Here is an 18020-nt window from a genome sequence, read left to right as displayed (position 1 = left end):
CACAGAATCCAGAAGCAGCTTACCAGCAGGCTAGCATGCACACTGTGCAGACTGACCCTGGGTAAACACACCGCATCTAATGGATATCACTCACACCATACACACTGTGTATTTTCACTACAGAGGTTAAACATCTATTATGATAGCAGACGGCAGTGGAGTATCTTGTTCTAAAAAGATTTTCCTACAGATAATAGTAAAGGTTCTTGAGGAAGGAGTGACTTCTAATTTTCACAGAGGCACTGAATGGGCCAGCAGAAGGCCTCTTTGGGAGTATGTAGATGGAGGAGCCTGGTGGGCTGCAGTCCGTGGGGTCGCTAAGGGTCGGACATGACTGAGCGACTTCACTTTCACTTTTCTCTTTCACACACTGGAGAAGGAAATGGCAACCCACTCCAATGTTCTTGCCTGGAGAATCCCAGGGGGGGAGCCAGGTGGGCTTCCGTCTATGGGGTCACACAGAGTCGGACACGACTGAAGTGACTTAGCAGCAGCAGCAGCAGAGCCCTAAAATACAATTCTACACTTCATTTCATTTATTCCACAATGGGACTCCACCTTGAGTCAGCAATCCTAAATATGGCAAAGCTTAAAGCACAAAGATGCTCCCTGAAGACCACTTTCAAATAATGAAAATGGTTAGGGTTAGGGTAGGGTTGGGTTAGGGTTAGGGTTAACCATTACTTGACCATTTCAAGTAATGACAAGGGTGCTAGCTAAAATATTTAGCACTTACTATGTGCAAACCCTTGTAAGCTCTTAAATCTTTCAGTCCTTACAAGTATATGAAGCTGCTGCTGCTGCTGCTGCTCCTCCATCCATGGGATTTTCTAGGCAATAGTACTGGAGTGGCTTGCCATTGCCTCCTCCGGTATATGAAGCTGGTACTAATTATTATGCTCAATTTACAGAAGAAGAATCTGAGCAGAAAGAAATGAAGTAACTTGCCTACAGTCACATTATTAGTAAGTGGTAAAGCAAGAAACAAAGCCAGGCAGCTGGCCCCTGAGGCCTTGTCCCTGCCCACTCCTCAAACAGGGCACAGGCGGGTAAACACAACATAGGTTACTATGCAGCCATGAAATGAGGTGTATGAAGAGACTTCAAACATGAGGGGACAGCAGGATATAACTGTTTATCTACAAAATTGTCACTATGGTTTTTGAAAGAAGACAAACCTTCAAAACAAAACCCCAATTATCCGAGCTCAGAAAGCTGACAGAGATGGACACTGCACGAGTGGTACAGAGAAGCTATTTTGGGGCTCCTGTTTTCACCCCTGTATTTCCCAAGTCCTAAAAAATGTATATTACTTTCTAAAAAGAAATATATAATAAAAATTTAAACAAACAAGGTGGGCAAGTAAGTCTGGAAAACACTTGTTGAAAAGAGAGTGGTAAGTATAACACAAACTAAACACAGTTCACACGTTCCCTGCTTCTCTTATGTCACAGCCACTAATAATAATACAGCGCCTCTGTAATCTAAGTGCATTCACAGTACTGATAATGTAGGAAACTGATTCACTGGGCATAACCTAAAGTCTTCAATGTACAGAAACTGGGGGGCTTATGGTATGACACACTGATCACAGAAATGTACTGGAACAGACATGGGTAACAAAAATGAGAGGACGCACTTCTAAACTTCAAATGTGACTTATAGGAATCGAGGGTGGACTTCCCACATAACTGCCCTACCTGGGCAGCTGGAGGATGGCAAACAGATTCTAACAAAAAACTGAACTGCCTTCTGAGATTCTTGTGACAAGACAGACAAGTCATAATACCCTCCTCATGAAAAATTTCGGGAACTTTCTTTGTTCTCACAAAACAGTGTGCCCTCAGTCTTATGATGAGTACTAATTAGAATTATTTGAAAGGATTCTGCTTTATTGCCAACTAACCTACACTACCGGAGAAGGCAATGGCAAGCCACTCCAGTAATCTTGCCTAGAAAATCCCATGGATGGAGGAGCCTGGTAGGCTGCAGTCCGTGGGGTCGCTAAGGGTCAGAGACAACTGAGCGACTTCCCTTTCACTTTTCACTTTCACACATCGGAGAAGGAAATGGCAACCCACTCCAGTGATCTTGCCTGGAGAATCCCAGGGACGGGGGACCCTGGTGGGCTTCTGTCTATGGGGTCACACAGAGTCGGACACGACTGAAGTGACGCAGCAGCAGCAGCAGCAGCAGCAACCTACACTATATCTAGCCTATACCTGTATTATTCAGTTGCCACATTTACCAAATTAAAAAAAAATAAATCACATTACAATATCATTTTTTTCCAGGTCGCCTAACCAAGGACATTCCTATTTATGATATATAGAACACAATGTCTAGCAATAAAAAGAAACATTTAACTCTTATTTGTTAACATAAAGCTTTAGAGTTCTAAGAGATGGCACTGTAACTAAAACAACTTTAAGAAGCATCCTCTCTTTAGCACGTTACCTGTTACCATCATTAGAGCCCTGGATTAAAACTGAGCTTCCGTTTCTGAGGCCATGCTCTCTGAATGTCTTTTTCGAGTCTTCCTTGGGAATGGCGGCCCAGTTCTCTTCACCTCGAGAGTCAGTGTTGTTGATTAAGATGACTCCCTCTGGAATTGCTAGGGCTGTAAATACACTGCCTATTTCCGCGTTAGATGGAAAGACATGCGGAGATTCTATCAACTCCTGATATTCCTCTCCCTCACTGCTTGTTGCTACATGAAGAACATTTAAAAGCAGAGGTTCACAGTCGCTACCAGTTGGAATCTGGATTCCGCCAACCTACAACAATATCAAGTCATCTGTTAGTACAGTTCATACTGGCCAAAGTTAAATCAACATAGTAATGCAGTAAAAGACGTTCATAGAACAATTCTCTTTTTTTTCCAAGTGAAATAAAGCTTTCATAAAATCTCTTTCAAGTTTCAGAAGCACAACTTTAGATTTTGAAGCTTTTTCTTAGTCATCGTTTACTTTTTAGGAGACAGATCTCAAGCGGAGACAGACGGGCGAGTGCTCAGAGGTGGTAAAGACCTGAGGAAGACCAGGGACAGCCCGTGGAGGGCTGCGATGCTCCTCACCCCTTTCGTCCTCCACCTCTACTCAGTACAGCGTCCTGCCCTGCTGAGTCCTCATCCCGAGCCCGGACAGACCCTCCTGGGCACTGAGCTCAGTGCAGTAATTTACACCTTGTGCCTGAAGGACACAGAGGATTACTCACCTTTGCGTCTAGCTTCTGACACACAGCCTGGCCCCATGGAGATGTTCTACAATTATCCCTGAACATATGACCGGCATGGACTGGACTTCGAATTTATTGGACATTTCAGCAGTTTTCTAATATATGTGCTGTCACATATGCTGAATAAAATTTTATCATGATAACTTAAAACATATCCAAAACCCTCAGGACATTTCTTGAACACTTATTTACCTCTACCCCATTCCATACAAAGATGTCTTCTCCGTCAGCGATTTCAATTTCACACAGTGTCAGGTCATCTCCTAGGAAGATGAGATTATCAGTGAAACTGTTCTTATGATCCTCAAAAAGAAAAAAATATTTAAAGACAGAGCTGATACAAACATTTGTCTGAAAAAGCATTCTCGTTAAGGAAATTAAGAAAAAGGAAGTAATTATGGCTATTATACTGATATTATTTTTATCTTTAATTCCTTCCATCATGCTTTTTTTCTCCTCATTTTCATTTTATGTAAGCATGTTCCCCAAAATCTTTGTGGGCATGATAGCAAGAAAAAAGAATCAACACAAAAGGTCAGCTGCACTTGACACTGTGAACACAGAGAAGACTTACACATCACACGGCCCTCACTCCACCACTAACCAGCTGTATGTCCTTGTGGACTTTAAGCCTCTATGCTCAGTTTTCTCATTTATGAAATGGGGATAAAAGAATTTTGTGAAATCAAATGAGAATTTATACAAACACCTGTCTTGGTCTTTGGCTCCATAAGTCCAAGGTAAACGTTACTGCTGCTACTGCTATTAATGTTTTGTTATTATTTAAAGGAAGTACTTTTAAGCTCTTAAAGTGCTTTTGTCTTGTCACCAAATCTGAAGTTGAGAACTGGGTAAAAAAACCAAGCCGTATTAAATGTTTAAATAGTTTCAAACCATTTTGCTCAGAAGTTTGTGGTAATATCAAAAAATTTTCCAAAGCTTTAAAATTTTTGTTTAGGTGCTAAGAAAAGTAGTAGGTAGGGGGAAACTGGGCAAGAGTCAAAAATCATAGGAGCCCCACAAAAAATGCAAATATACAAAGTAAGTTGCCGTGTCTTAATATTTATCTTACCATTAAGCGTCTGGCAAACATGAAGTCCTGCTGGTACAAACTTTGCAACACTAAGAACCATATCTCCTTCCCAAAATTCTAACAGCTGCAGAATATGAATGAAAGAAAAGACGACAATGAAAAACAACACAGAGATTACTTTTCCAGATTAAATAAGGAAGAGCACTGTGCCAATTTCTTTATGTAGCTGATACAGACAAATACGACAATGCCCACCCAGCATCAAAAATGGGGGAAGAAGGCATTTTTCATCGTTAACTTAGTCAAATCCAAAGACAGTTAATCTCATATCCATTATTGACGAAAGAACCTTGACATACACAAAGAGCACAGTGACCTTCTCAACAACAACCATTTCTACTTAATTTACTTTTATCAGAAGGCAAAGTGATCTGTGTGCCAGCCCAGAAATCCTGGTCCCAAAGAACAAAAATTATGTGTTTAATCAGCCCTATTCAGACAGAAGCAGCACATGTGAATATTCTTGCTTCTTGAAAGGAATGTCTCCCTTTGTAAATTTAAAAAGTGGCATTACCACTTTATTCAATAGATAAGCAGGGATTTTTTTAAAGTTTCTAGGTACAGGAGTCTAAGGACTGTGGCAACCTCACCAAAACAATATCACTCATAAAGGTCAGTCCTATTCAGCCTCTCTCCACAGTATTAAAAGACAGTTCTCTTAAAAAGAAATTTCAGGGACTTCCCTGGTGTTTCAGTGACGAAGACCCCGCACTTCCAATGCAGGGGGTCCAGGTTTGATCTCTGGTCAGGGAACTAGATTCTACATGCCACAGCTAAGAGGTTGCATGCTGTAACTAAGACCTGGCCCAGACTAATAAACGAATAATAATAATAATAAAAACAAACTTCACACTTACACATGATTACTTAGCTGTGTCAGTCACACAGACTCCTGCCTGTGGGTTAATTCTAAGATAACAGAGTGTGTGCGGGTGTACAGTGCACACTAAGTCACATCTAACTCTTTGCGACCCCAAGGACTGTAGCCTACCAGGCTCCTCTGTCCATGGGATTTCCCAGGCAAGAATACTGGAGTGGCATTATTAGAGAAATGCAAATCAAAACCACAATGAGCTATCATTTCACACTGGTCAGAATGGCTGCCAGGAGCCTATTATACAGAGTGAAGTAAGCCGGAAAGAAAAATACCAATATAGTATACTAACGCATATATATGGAATTTAGAAAGATGGTAACAACAACCCTGTATATGAGACAGCAAAAGAGACACAGATGTATAGAACAGTCTTTGGGACTCTGTGGGAGAGGGTGAGGGTGGGATGATTTGGGAGAATGGGACTGAAACGTGTATATTATCATGTGTGAAACGAATCGCCAGTCCAGGTTCGATGTATGATACAGGATGCTCGGGGCTGGTGCACTGGGATGACCCAGAGGGGTGATATGGGGAGGGAGGTGGGTTCAAGATGGGGAATACATGTACACCCGGGGTGGATTCATGTCAATGTATGGCAAAACCAATACAATAAAGTAGCCTCCAATTAAAATAAATAAATTTTTTAAAAAGGACTAATATCCAAGCATAAAAAAAAGAAGTCTATAAACAATAAATGCTGGAGAGGGTGCGGAGAAAAGGGAACCCTCTTACACGGTTGGTGGGAATGCAAACTGGTACAGCTAGCCACTATGGAGAACAGTGTGGAGATTCCTTAAAAATCTGGAAATAGAACTGCCATATGACCCAGCAATCCCACTGCTGGGCATACAGATCGAGGAAACCAGAACTGAAAGAGACACGTGTACCCCAATGTTCATTGCAGCACTGTTTACAATAGTCAGGACACGGAAGCAACCTAGATGTCCATCGGCAGACGAATGGATAAGGAAGCTGTGGTACATTTACACAATGGAGTATTACTCAGCTATAAAAAAGAACACATTTGAGTCAGTTCTAATGAGGTTGATGAAACTGGAGCCTATTATACAGAGCGAAATAAATCAGAAAGAGAAACACCAATACAGTATATTAATGCATATTTATGGAATTTGGAAAGATGGTAATGACGATCCTATATGGAAGGCAGCAAGAGAGACACAGATGTAAAGAACAGACTTCTGGACTCTGTGGGAGAGGGCGAGGGTGGGATGATTTAAGGGAATAGCATGGAAACATGTGTACTACCATATGTAAAACAGAAGACTAGTGCAAGTTTGATGCATGAAGCAGGGCACTCAAAGGTGGTGCACTGGGACAGCCCAGAGGGATGGGATGGGGAGAGAGGTGGGAGAGGCGTTCAGGATGGGGGGATACATGTGCACCCATGGCTGATTCATGTCAATGCATGGCAAAACCCACCACAATATTGTAATTATCCTCCAATTAAAATGAGTTAATTAAAAAATACTGGAAATGGGTTGCCCTTTCCTTCTCCAGGGGACCTTCCTGACCCTGGGATTGGACTAGTGTCACTTGCATCTCCTGCACTGGCAGGTGGATTCTTTACCACTGCACCACCTGGCAAGCCCTAAGGTAACAGAGATGCACACTTTAAAACACCAAAAAGCATGACTGGCATAAATGTAAATGTTATGACAGTGACTAAGGCCTTCTCTACTTGAAATGTTACCCTAAGCAGGGTCAATCCCCAAGTCTATCTATATCAACACTGTCAGAATTGGCTCAGAAATAAACTTTTAATGGAGAAGTATTAGAAATTTTAGAAATCCTGTTCCTATATTAAAATATCATTCAAATCAATTAAAGTTAAAGAAGAAATTTGCCTGCTTTTCTTTGTACAAGGGGAAACTCAAAGCTAATAATTATAATAAAAGATACAGTTTTTTAAGAAAATTCATTTATTTCTATGGGGGAGTGCTTCCACTTTCTATTTTGCTCTTTCCCTTGGCAGGATGTAGTGTGGGGTAAAGTAAAATTAAGAAAAAGAAACAGTAGGGAAACCAGGGCTGGAGTCCGAGTTCTACTGCTAACTGATGTCTGACCCTAGGCAAGCCATTAGATCTCTTTGAGTCACAATTTCCTCTTTAAAATGGGGCTATCTTGTCTTCCTGAAGTTGAAGAATCAAATGATGCAATTTATATGAAAGCACTGTAAGCAAAATAAAAAGCACTCTTGCTGTTGTCAGTAAAATACAACTGGATACATTATCTGCAAACCATTATTATAACCATGTTTGTTTTTACTATAGACCAGTAGACATTTTCCTTCCTTTAGGAATCTTGTTAATAAATGTTATTCCACAATGAAAGGAAGAAAAGTTAGTTGCTTTTATTTGTTTAGTGGCTCTTGGTTTTAGGTAACATAATTATCTATCTTTTTACTCCTTTTAAAAAGCAATTCTTTCATTTATTTTCCCCGAAACAGACAACTTACACTCTTTCTCTCCCCCAAATTAAATACACCAGGCTTGCTTCTTCTCTGAAAACGTGCTGACAGGACCCTTTGAGTCTTGACTGTGAAGAAGAGCTCTTTAAAAACAGACAAGTGAGGGGAGACATTTGGGCCATCCCTCTATGGAAGTGGCAGCTTAGGATTTTCCTAAGCTGCTGTGAAAAATAAATAGCTGAATCCTAAACATAAGTTTAAAAAGGAAAATCCACCTCGAGATGGACCTTAATGTCTATTAAGAGGAAGTGAGGCTAAATTACCTGAAATATTGATTGTCGAAGATCTCTTAAAGTTTTCCTTTTATCAAAGGTCAAATCCCACATGCTTTCTGTTTGAGACACTACTGGGTGCAGAGCCCCATTGAAGAAATGATAATGGGGGCCGAGGTGGAGATGCAATTCAACATTATTGTTTGTAGAATCACATTCTGCCCTTTAAAGAGGCATAAGAAACACATAAATACCATGTTTTTATAAAAGATACTGTTTTATCTCAAACCAAAAATATCTGATTTACAATATAAAGAAGTTCTCCACTTAAGTAATTATAATTAACATTCTTTTCTTCCATGCTCCAAGATGTCTCATTTTAGTTTCTCAATTAATAGCTCTGCCACCATGAATGCCAAGGAAAATGGTTTTAATGTACACTGTGCAGTGTTACTCTGAACAAATACTGACACTTGAAATCTTCCAATCTTGAGATTATCATTACAAACAAAATGCTGGAAACATGCTCCTAAAACTGTGGTAAGCGCTGTGGCCCACCTGCTTCATTCTTTCTGGAAGTATTAGCAATTGCCCACCACTCTTCCCCAGTAGCATACTGGACACATTCTGACCTGGGGAGTGCATCTTGTAGTGTCATATCCTTTTGCCTTTTCATACTGTTCATGGGGTTCCTGTGGCAAGAATACTGGAATGGTTTGCCATTTCCTCCTCCAGTGGACCACGTTTTGTCAGAACTCTCCACCATGACCCGTCCGTCTTGGGTGGCCCTGCACGGCATGGCTCATAGTTTCATTGAGTTACACAAGCCCCTTCGCCACGACAAGGCTGTGATCCATGAAGGCGTTACAACTTCTATTTTCCTCCTTACTTCCACTAGACCTCAGACTCTCCGATAAACGATCTGAAGTCAGCCTCACGATCCCTAGAGTCTACTTTCTCCAGGTCATACGTCCTTAACAGCAGCCTTGCGTCTGCTACACTTCTGAATCCATGGAGCTCTGTGAAGCACTGCACCAAAAACACTCCAGAGCTCAGCCAATGGAGAGCTAGATGACTCATCTGGCTGTAGCCACCACTCAGGTACCTCAGGCACAGTTCTGTGAATGCAGTCAAAGACACATTAGCTTTTGATGACCGCAGTATAAAGCTTAGTGCTGGCTGACTAAAAACCCCCTGGGTTGTTCCTCTTTTTAATACTAACTGCTAATCCACACCACTCATGGAAGGTGGTTATTTTTCACACTTCAGATATTTGACTCTGATAAATTTTTATATTTTTAGTGCCTTGATTTTTGTTGAGATCTATTTCCTTTGATATTAATTTGCGGTTCGATTTATTTTTTCTTAGCTTCAAACCAATGATAAAAATGTTGAACATATACCTGCTATGTATGCAGCCCCTTGGCTCTATAAGGAGACTGTAGGAACATCCATTTCCCTAATCCAGTACCCTATGGACCCACCAACCCAGAAAACAAATAAAAAACCAGTTCTTCATGGTCCAAGGTTAGACCTCAAAAGAAAAATGTTGAGATCATCAAGTTCTCACGAATTGTCCATTTAATGATCCACTGTAGGTTTCCGCCCAAGACTGACCTTAAGCCAGACAATCTGCAGACCCCACACTCCCTCCCCTCTGCCCATCTCTGGTGTGCTGTCACTAAGGCCAGTTCTCCACAGCGACTTACACATGAGGGGGAGTTTCATGACAGACTCCGTCTGGGCTGAGGAAATAACTCATTCAGTACAATCGCATGCTCACATTTCTCTAGTTTTCTTAGACTTTGATCCCTACTTAACAATTGCCATTTAAGTGTCATTATTTAATCACTCTCACAGATAAGGGTAAATTCAAAGTAAAAGATACTCTCAGTATTAAAATTCAGCGGCTAATAACAAGACATTGGCAGTAAATAGTTGACTTTTTTTCTTCTTTAATTTTCATTACTGAATACTTAAGACCTCAATTAGGTCTTTGCTCCCCAGAAAAACCATTCAAATTCTAAAAGTAACTTAAGTTACCTTTTTACTTGTAGTTCAATGTTAGCTGCATCCATTTCACTCAGCAAATGACATGGAACCTTGTATCGTGGGTTAGCTCGAGCTGTGAACAAAACTTTTCATTAACTTGTGCTGACTAAATAAAATCTGGCTGCTGAAAAGGAAGTATGGAAAACTATAAAGGACCATGCTGGGAGCTAGGAAAGCTTCTACAATCTGCGTGAATACAAATTTTCTCTGGATCTTAGTTTTCCCATCTATTAATTGAAAATATTAAAAAACAAAAAAGGTAAACAGTTCTTTAAGCCAAGCTAGAGAATTCCATTTCTTCAACTCTTTTAAAATATACTTTTTAAAAAGAACACGTGCTATTTTCTTCCTGATAACAAATGATCATTATAAATAAAAGTTCTAGAAATGATGTTTTTTAATGTAAAACAAATAAATATCACCTATAATCGTACTCCTAGGAAATACTGCTAAAATGTGATCTATATACTTCTTTTTTGAGGATCTTTATATACTTCTGGTGTTTATTCTACACAATGTGTCTGTACACACACACACATACACCCCACACCTATCTAAAGCAACTGAGATTACAGTCAACAAATATATAACTTGCTTTTTCATTTAATACACTGTGAATATTTTTCCAAAATTTTAAATGACTGCATGGTAGCCCATTCTATAAATAGCTTAATTAATCCATTTCTGTTGGACATTCAGGTGATGTCCAGTTAGTGATTACTACGAAGTAATCCTGGATGTTCATTGGAGGGACTGATGCTAAAGCTGAAACTCCAATACTTTGGCCACCTCATGAGACGAGTTGACTCACTGGAAAAGACTCTGATGCTGGGAAAGGTTGGGGGCGGGAGGAGAAGGGGACGACGGAGAATGAGATGGCTGGATGGCATCACCGACTCTGTGGACATGAGTTTGAGTGTACTCCGGGAGTTGGTGATGGACAGGGAGGCCTGGCGTGCTGTGATTCATGGGGTCGCGGAGAGTCGGACACGACTGAGCGACTGAACTGAACTGAACTGAACTGAACAGGGGTAACAAGTATCTCTGAACTAAAAATTTATACACAGCTCTGATTATTTCAAAACAAATTTGTACAATTATTGGCTTAAGGTTTTTAAATACATACAACCAAACCGGCTGTATTACTTTATATACCTACCAAATGTAGAGGAAGTGCTAGTTGTCGAGAACCAGATTAATAGAAATACTTGATTTGGGAGGAAAAAAGTCACTCACTGCTGTTATGAGTCATGATTTTTGGTTATCGGCTAGATAGATCTTTTTTGGCAGTTTATTGGTTGTTCTTTCTTCTTTTGTGTATTATTTATATCCTTTTTCCAATTTACTACTGAGCACAATGGAGTAAATGTAAGAGCACTCTACAGACAGGGAAAATAAATTTGTCATATATTTTTCCGTTTTCCACTAGCTTGTCATTTGCCTTTTGGCATTGTCTAATAGGGTTTATGTGGGCTTCCCTGGTGGCTCAGATGGTAAAGAGTTTGCCTGCAATTCAGGAGGCCAGGTTCAATTCCTAGGTTGAGAAGATCCCCTAGAGAAGGGAATGGTTACCCACTCCAGTATTGTTGCCTGGAGAAGTCCATGGGCAGAGGAGTCTGGAAGGCTATAGTCCAAGGGGTCACGAAGTGTCACAAGCGTTAGTCACAACTAAGTGACTAACACACATACACAATTAAGGTTTGTATCACTTTTCCTTCATTTTTTTTGTTGCTTTCAAGCTAAGAAAGGTCTTTTCTATCTTAAGATCAGAAAAATATCTACATTTTATACATTTTAAGGCTTCTTTTTTACATAAACATTAAAGGAAGTATAATTTCATGAAAGGGATGAATATAATCACTTGTACCAACTATTAATTCAAGTGATTAGCAACTAACCAACTTCCCAGTTGTATTTACAGAGTAGTTCATTTCCCCCTATTTATCTGAAAGGCTAGCCGATCAGCTTCTGGGCTTCCTGCTCAATGGTCTGCCTCCTCTCCATTAGTGCTAAACTGTCTTAATTACAACAGCATTATAAATACGTTTACACTGACACAGTACATTTTCCTTTAGCATTTTCTCTTCAGTTTTCATTAATTTATCTTTTGAGGTGAATTTTAGAATCATTTTGCCAAGTTCTACCCCTTCAACCCCCTAAAAAACCATCAAGATTTTGGCTGGACCTTTAAGTCTTATGCTAACTAGAAAATTGTCACTTGTACATATTCTAATTACGTACACACTGAAGTTCAATTCAGTGAAAAAAACAACATGTCATCTGAAAAAACTGATAAATATTTCTACAATTGTGAATTTAATTTTTCTTCCATGTTTTTTATCAGAACCATTACCAGATTTTTTCCCCCTCAGGGGAAAAAAAACCTTTCTGGTCAATAGAACCATTACATAATTGCTACTGTTTCAGGTCCAGAGAGTTAATTTCCTTTGATTCACTGCAAATCAGTAACTGCTTTATTCTTATTCTTTATAAAAATGATCACTATTCTCATTCTCCAAGAACACTCATCTGTAATCATAGATATGTCTCAATCTAAACAGCTTTCCTAGTTAGGATTTTTCACTTTTGCATAAATTCTGGATTAAAAAAAGTCTTACAGACCAATTAACGTTAGTAGCTTAAGCTCAAAATTTTATCATTGTGGATCTCAGTGTTTAACCTCCACTATGATATGAGTTCTCTTAGAAGATTCAGCAAACAGGGCTTCAGAGATACTTCAACTGCTTAAAGACTTATTACCTTGAGGAAAAGGAAGAAAGAAAATAAAAGGGAACACATGAAAATAAGACCAAGGCCACTTGCAACCCAATGACAATACATGCCCGAACTGCAGAGACAAGCCTGAATGGAGAACAATTGTGTCTGCCCTGCCCACACAACAAGAAAACATGAGGTGATCCAAGGAAATGTCATTTTGAAAATCTAACTATGGCCTCATATTATTACAGGGTGAAAAAAACCAGAAATATACTATCTTTTTAAAATGGCAAAATGTTGACTTTCTGGTATAGTTCTAGTTAACTTGAAAATATTTTAAAATATTCCAAGAGTAAACCTTCTTCTAAAAGGGCAAAACTTCAAATAGCACTCAATATTTATCTTTTATAGTCATCAACAAACAGGGACATTTATATTTACATACCTTCAGGGGGTCTCTGCAACTGGGATTTCCGATAAAACAGCATGTAGGCACTTTCTTTTCCTTGAAATTGCTGTTCAATATCCTTTTCCTTGATTGGTTGGACTCTGGAATCATTTATGTCAAACCAGTGGGGACAGGAGGGTCTATCATTTAATCTTGAGGATTCTGAAGTAAGTGTCTTGAAAAGTCGTTGATCATTTCTTTGGATATCAGACTCAGCCTTGACAGAAGAGTCCTTCAATAGACGAACTGTACTTTCATCTGAACTGAGCAGAAATATCTGAGAATGAAGCTGCAAAAACTACAGAAACAAAAAACAAACATTATGTTAACAAAAAAAATTTTCATTGACATGATTAAAAAAAGTTTCCTTTCTGTGTGTGTCAACTTTTGGCCTGGCCAGTTAAGAGGGAAAAAAATTTCATGTGGGCCATAATAAAGCATTTAATAAAAACCAGAGTCCTTTCTGTTGAACAGTCTAACAGACTGGAGAAAGGAGAAAGCTGCCATGACACAATCTTTTTTAGTGTTTTTTTTGGGGACATTCCTACCCCTGGGCCTAGCCTCTCAGCACATGCCTTGTGGTGACACAATCTTAAACATGTTTTAATTATATCTCAATAACTATTTTAATGCTGTTTTAAAAAGTTTTTACTGAAACAAATTACACAGAATAAACACTTTCAAAATGTTTAAAGCAATCCAAATGAAGCACAAAACAAAGGAAATTACACAATGAAGCATCACAGAGGATAATCCCAACAAAACTATGGGATATAGTCATAATTACAAACTTACATGAAGCAAACTAAGTACTGTCTTTCCTGGAAGCTGATAGGCTAGCTCAAGAAATAAAAACATTGAAAGGTTAAGTCATAATCTCGAAGACGCTCAAATTCTTCCAGCTGAAGGATTACGAAGAGAACAAATTTTCTCCCCAGCCTACCCCACCTTTCCAGCCCTACGCCACTCTTCTCTCAGTCCCTGATCTCTAAATGGCCTGCATCTCTTCCTTTTCTCTCAGCACAAACTACTTCACACAGAAAATCACTTGGGGGCATGTGGAACATTTTCTTAGCTCATCAAACAACATGGAAAAGTGATTTTCTCATTTTTCTCTTGGAAAGGAAGAATTTATAATGATGAATACTCTCTGATCAAACAGATGACCCAGAGGTAATACTGTTAACACTATATATAACAGATGGTAATATAGTTTTGTAGCTAAGTATAATAAAATAATAATTTTAAGTGCAATAAAATAATAATTTGAAACCTCTGAGTAATGAATACTTTCCATATAGCAGTTTTATTCTTTGTTCAACAGTTGAAGATTAACTCTTTTAAACCTCAAACTTCAGTGTAGTCTGGTCCCAGTAATGGCAGAGAATTTTATTATTAGACTAAATAATCCCACTGATGAAAAATCATAAACTTTAAGCAAAATAAAGAAAACAACTGTTTGAAGAGTAACCAAAAACAGACAAAGTGGGGGTGGGTGGGGCATAACCCTGCAAAAAGGGAAAGGAGCTAGGTGAGCTCCGCACTGACCCGCCACTTCCCAGTCTACTGCACAGAACGATGGAGTTCAAGCAAAGGGCAGGAGTCTTACTGGACACAGGAGGCAGAATTTGAGAATGCCAGAGAAGCGGGAGAGTGAGAGAGATAATTCCAGAAGTAACCCTATATCAAAACCTCCTCTCATCCTTGGCTGACTTTTGAATGGCACATGTACAATCTGAGACCCAAGGAACCTAGCAGAAAGCAACAGCTGGGAGATACAAGATATGAGCAGAGATTTTGGCCCCCTGCTGCTGGACAGGAAGAGAATGGGGCTGAAGTCCTGCCAAGTCTGAGGCATTCGACAAACACCTCAGGCTTTCCACTGGGATTCTAGAAGGGTCCCGTCTTAGGTCAGGGATTGGTAAACTTTTCTGTAAAGGGCCAGACAGTAATATTTTAGGCTTTGTGGGTTAAAATGCAAACCTGAGCACCTTTTTAAACATAACTGTTTGAAAATGTAAAGTCCGTTCTTAGCTGGCGGCTGTACAAAATAGGGCAGCAATCCCTAGCCTGTGCCCGTGCTTGCTAACCTCTTCCTTAAGAGGGAAGACCAAGCAGGCCCCAGGACTAACAGCTACTTCCTAGGACTGTCAGCTAAACTACAACAGATCCACCCTACCAAAGCCCCAAATGAAGCTTCCACAAGATCAAGGTGATTCAAATAAGTTACTTAAGAGTCTGTTAGATTATAATGAAAAACTCTTATAATCCACAGCCTCTAAAACACATCTTCCACAATGTCCAACAAGCAAAATAAGAGTATATGGCATGCAAAGAAACAGGACAATGTGATTCAAAATAAAGAGATGAGACAGTTAATTCACAAAGAGACAAAAAAGTGAATATAGACCCAGAAATAATCCAGATATTATAATAGTAAAGTTATTGAAACACATAAATTTATAGGAAAGGATGCAGAGAGTAGGTTCAAATGTGGAATTTCAGCAAAGAAACGGGCATTTTAAACAAGACCTAAGTGAAAAATCTACAGTTGAATAAGACAATTTTGAAAAAAAAAAAATTCATTGGCTGGGCTTGACAGAAGACTGGATACAGCAGAAGACAGATCAATGGAAATTACCCAAATTGGAGCCAAGCGGGGGTAAAAAAAAACCCACAAAACCCTACAATATCTATGACCAGTGAGGACATACTGAATAGTCCAATATATATGTAACTGTAGGTTTTGAAGAAGAGAGAGATAATAGAGCAGAAAAATAAATTGAAAATATAATGGCCAAAACTGAAGAAAGATTTCAAGCCTCATATATAAAAAAACTTAGCAGATACACAGCAAATAAACACAAAGAATGCCATACCATGACACATTATTGTTAAACTGTTAAAGACCAAAGATAAAGAGATGATCTTAAAAGTAAACAGAAAAAAAGACACATTACATTTAAGTGACACTGACTTCTCAGCCAAAATAAAGGAAGCCAGAACATAATAAAAGGACATTTTAAAGTGCCGGAAAAAACCAATGAAAACTATTAACCTAAAATTCTACATCCAGCAAGAATGCCATTTAAAAAAATGAAAGCAAAATAAAAATATCAGACAAACAAAAACTGAGAATATTTTTGCCTGCAGTTCTAGATGCCTGGAAAAACACTAAAGGAAGATCTCTAGGCTGAAGGGAAAGGATATTAGATGTAAACTTGGACATGCAAGAAGGAACAATAAACACCAGAATGGGTAAAATAAAACATGATATTTTCATTAATTTCTTTGAAAGTCACTTAAATGTTTAAAGGAAACACACACATAAAAACACATAGTGCATTTACAAATAATGGTAAGATACAAGACAACAGCAGAAAAGGATGAGTAGGAAAATGGAATTATACTACTGTAAGCCTCTTACGTGGTACATGAAGTGTTACAATATTGGTTTGTAAATTACAATACTAACTTATGTATAGTGTAATCCTACAGTAAAATAATTAAAGAACTACAGCCAAAAAGTCAATGGAGGAGACAAAAATAAAACATTAAAAATTACTTGATTAATTCAAAAGGCAAGAAAGAAAAAAAAAGGGACAAAGAATAGAGGAAGCAAATAAAAATCAAATGGCTAGATGATGAATTCAACTATACAAATTAATACATTAAAAATAAATGGACTGAACATTCGAATTAAAAGGGAGACTATCAAACTCTATTATTTGATAGAAAACAGATGAACAAACGAGAAAAACAAATGCAAAGCTGTTTCTTTGAAAAGGTTAATAACCTTGATAAACCCTTAGCAAGACTGATGAAAAAGAAATCTAAAAAACACAAATTACCAATGTCAGAAGTGAAATAGGGTCCTATAGGTCCTACAGATATTAAAAGGATAATATGGTAGTATTTCAAACAACTTTAAGCTAACAAATTTGACACTTTAAGAGATTAAATTCCTTAAAATTCACAATTTTCCAAAATCAACAAAAACCAACTTCATACTGTTTACAACAGACACACTTGCATTAGAGAGCTTGGTGCAAAGTAAATAATACCAAACAAAGTAGATTTGAAGGCAGGGACCATGACTCAGACGGTAAAGAATCTACCTGCAATGCAGGAGACCTAGATTCAATCCCTGGGTCAGGAAGATCCTCTGGAGAAGGCAGTGGTTACCCACTCCAGTATTCTTGCCTGGAGAATCCCACAGATAGAGGAGCCTAGCGGGTTGGGCTAGTCCATAGGTCACAAAAAGTCAGACACGATAGGGCGATGGAGCACAAATTAGCGCTAAAAAGGAAATTATGATTTAAAAGCAACTGAGATACCAACCCAAGAAACTAGAAAAGGATGATTAAATTAAATCCCAGAGGTGAAAGGGAGGAAATAACTAAAAACAGAAATCAATGAAGTTGAAAACAGATGAGTAGAAAATGAGGTAAAAGTTGTTTTTTGAAAAGCTGTTTTATTGAAATTTGATAAGCCCTAAGTCTAGACTTAGAGAAGGCAATGGCACCCGACTCCAGTACTCTTGCCTGGAGAATCCCATGGACAGAGGAGGCTGGTGGGCTGCAGTCCATGGGGTCGCTAAGAGTCAGACATGACTGAGCGACTTCACTTTCACGCATTGGAGAAGGAAATGGCAACCCACTCCAGTGTTCTTGCCTGGAGAATCCCAGGGACAGGGAGCCTGGTGGGCTGCCGTCTGTGGGGTCACACAGAGTTGGACATGACTGAAGCGACTTAGCAGCAGCAGCAAGGCAAGACTTACGAAAAAAGCGAGCAAACACAAATTACTAACTTCAGGAAAGAAAATGAAGAACTTAAGGTCCTACAGACACTAAGAAAGATAATATGAGATATTCTGAACAACTTCATGCCAATAA

At 38.9% G+C, this 18020-nt stretch overlaps 1 protein-coding gene across 9 annotated transcripts in view; it reads right to left on the bottom strand.

Annotated features, from left to right (window-relative positions):
- Positions 1-18020, bottom strand: part of USP40 (ubiquitin specific peptidase 40) — an 81118-nt gene that overhangs the window by 36899 nt on the left and 26199 nt on the right. For 8 of the 9 annotated variants that reach the window (XR_008682686.2, XM_055401713.2, XM_055401716.2 and 5 more), the window contains 7 exons: positions 13123-13423; positions 9951-10032; positions 8540-8695; positions 7959-8130; positions 4310-4394; positions 3430-3500; positions 2458-2777 (listed from right to left, as the gene is read on the bottom strand). Coding sequence is in view for 8 of the 9 variants with exons in the window: in XM_055401713.2 (XP_055257688.2) it covers positions 2458-2777; positions 3430-3500; positions 4310-4394; positions 7959-8130; positions 8540-8695; positions 9951-10032; positions 13123-13423 (1187 nt within the window). In the remaining variant the exon portion in view is untranslated. The remainder of the gene's footprint in view (positions 1-2457; positions 2778-3429; positions 3501-4309; positions 4395-7958; positions 8131-8539; positions 8696-9950; positions 10033-13122; positions 13424-18020) is intronic. The other variant, XM_055401717.2, reaches the window with a different exon arrangement.

This window comes from Moschus berezovskii, chromosome 4 (genome assembly GCF_049115385.1).
Source record: "Moschus berezovskii isolate FMDL1 chromosome 4, NW_MosBer_1.0, whole genome shotgun sequence".
NCBI classification, from domain to species: Eukaryota; Metazoa; Chordata; class Mammalia; order Artiodactyla; family Moschidae; genus Moschus; species Moschus berezovskii.
Note: the sequence above shows the minus strand (reverse complement) of the source record. Positions and strands in the feature narration are given on the sequence as shown.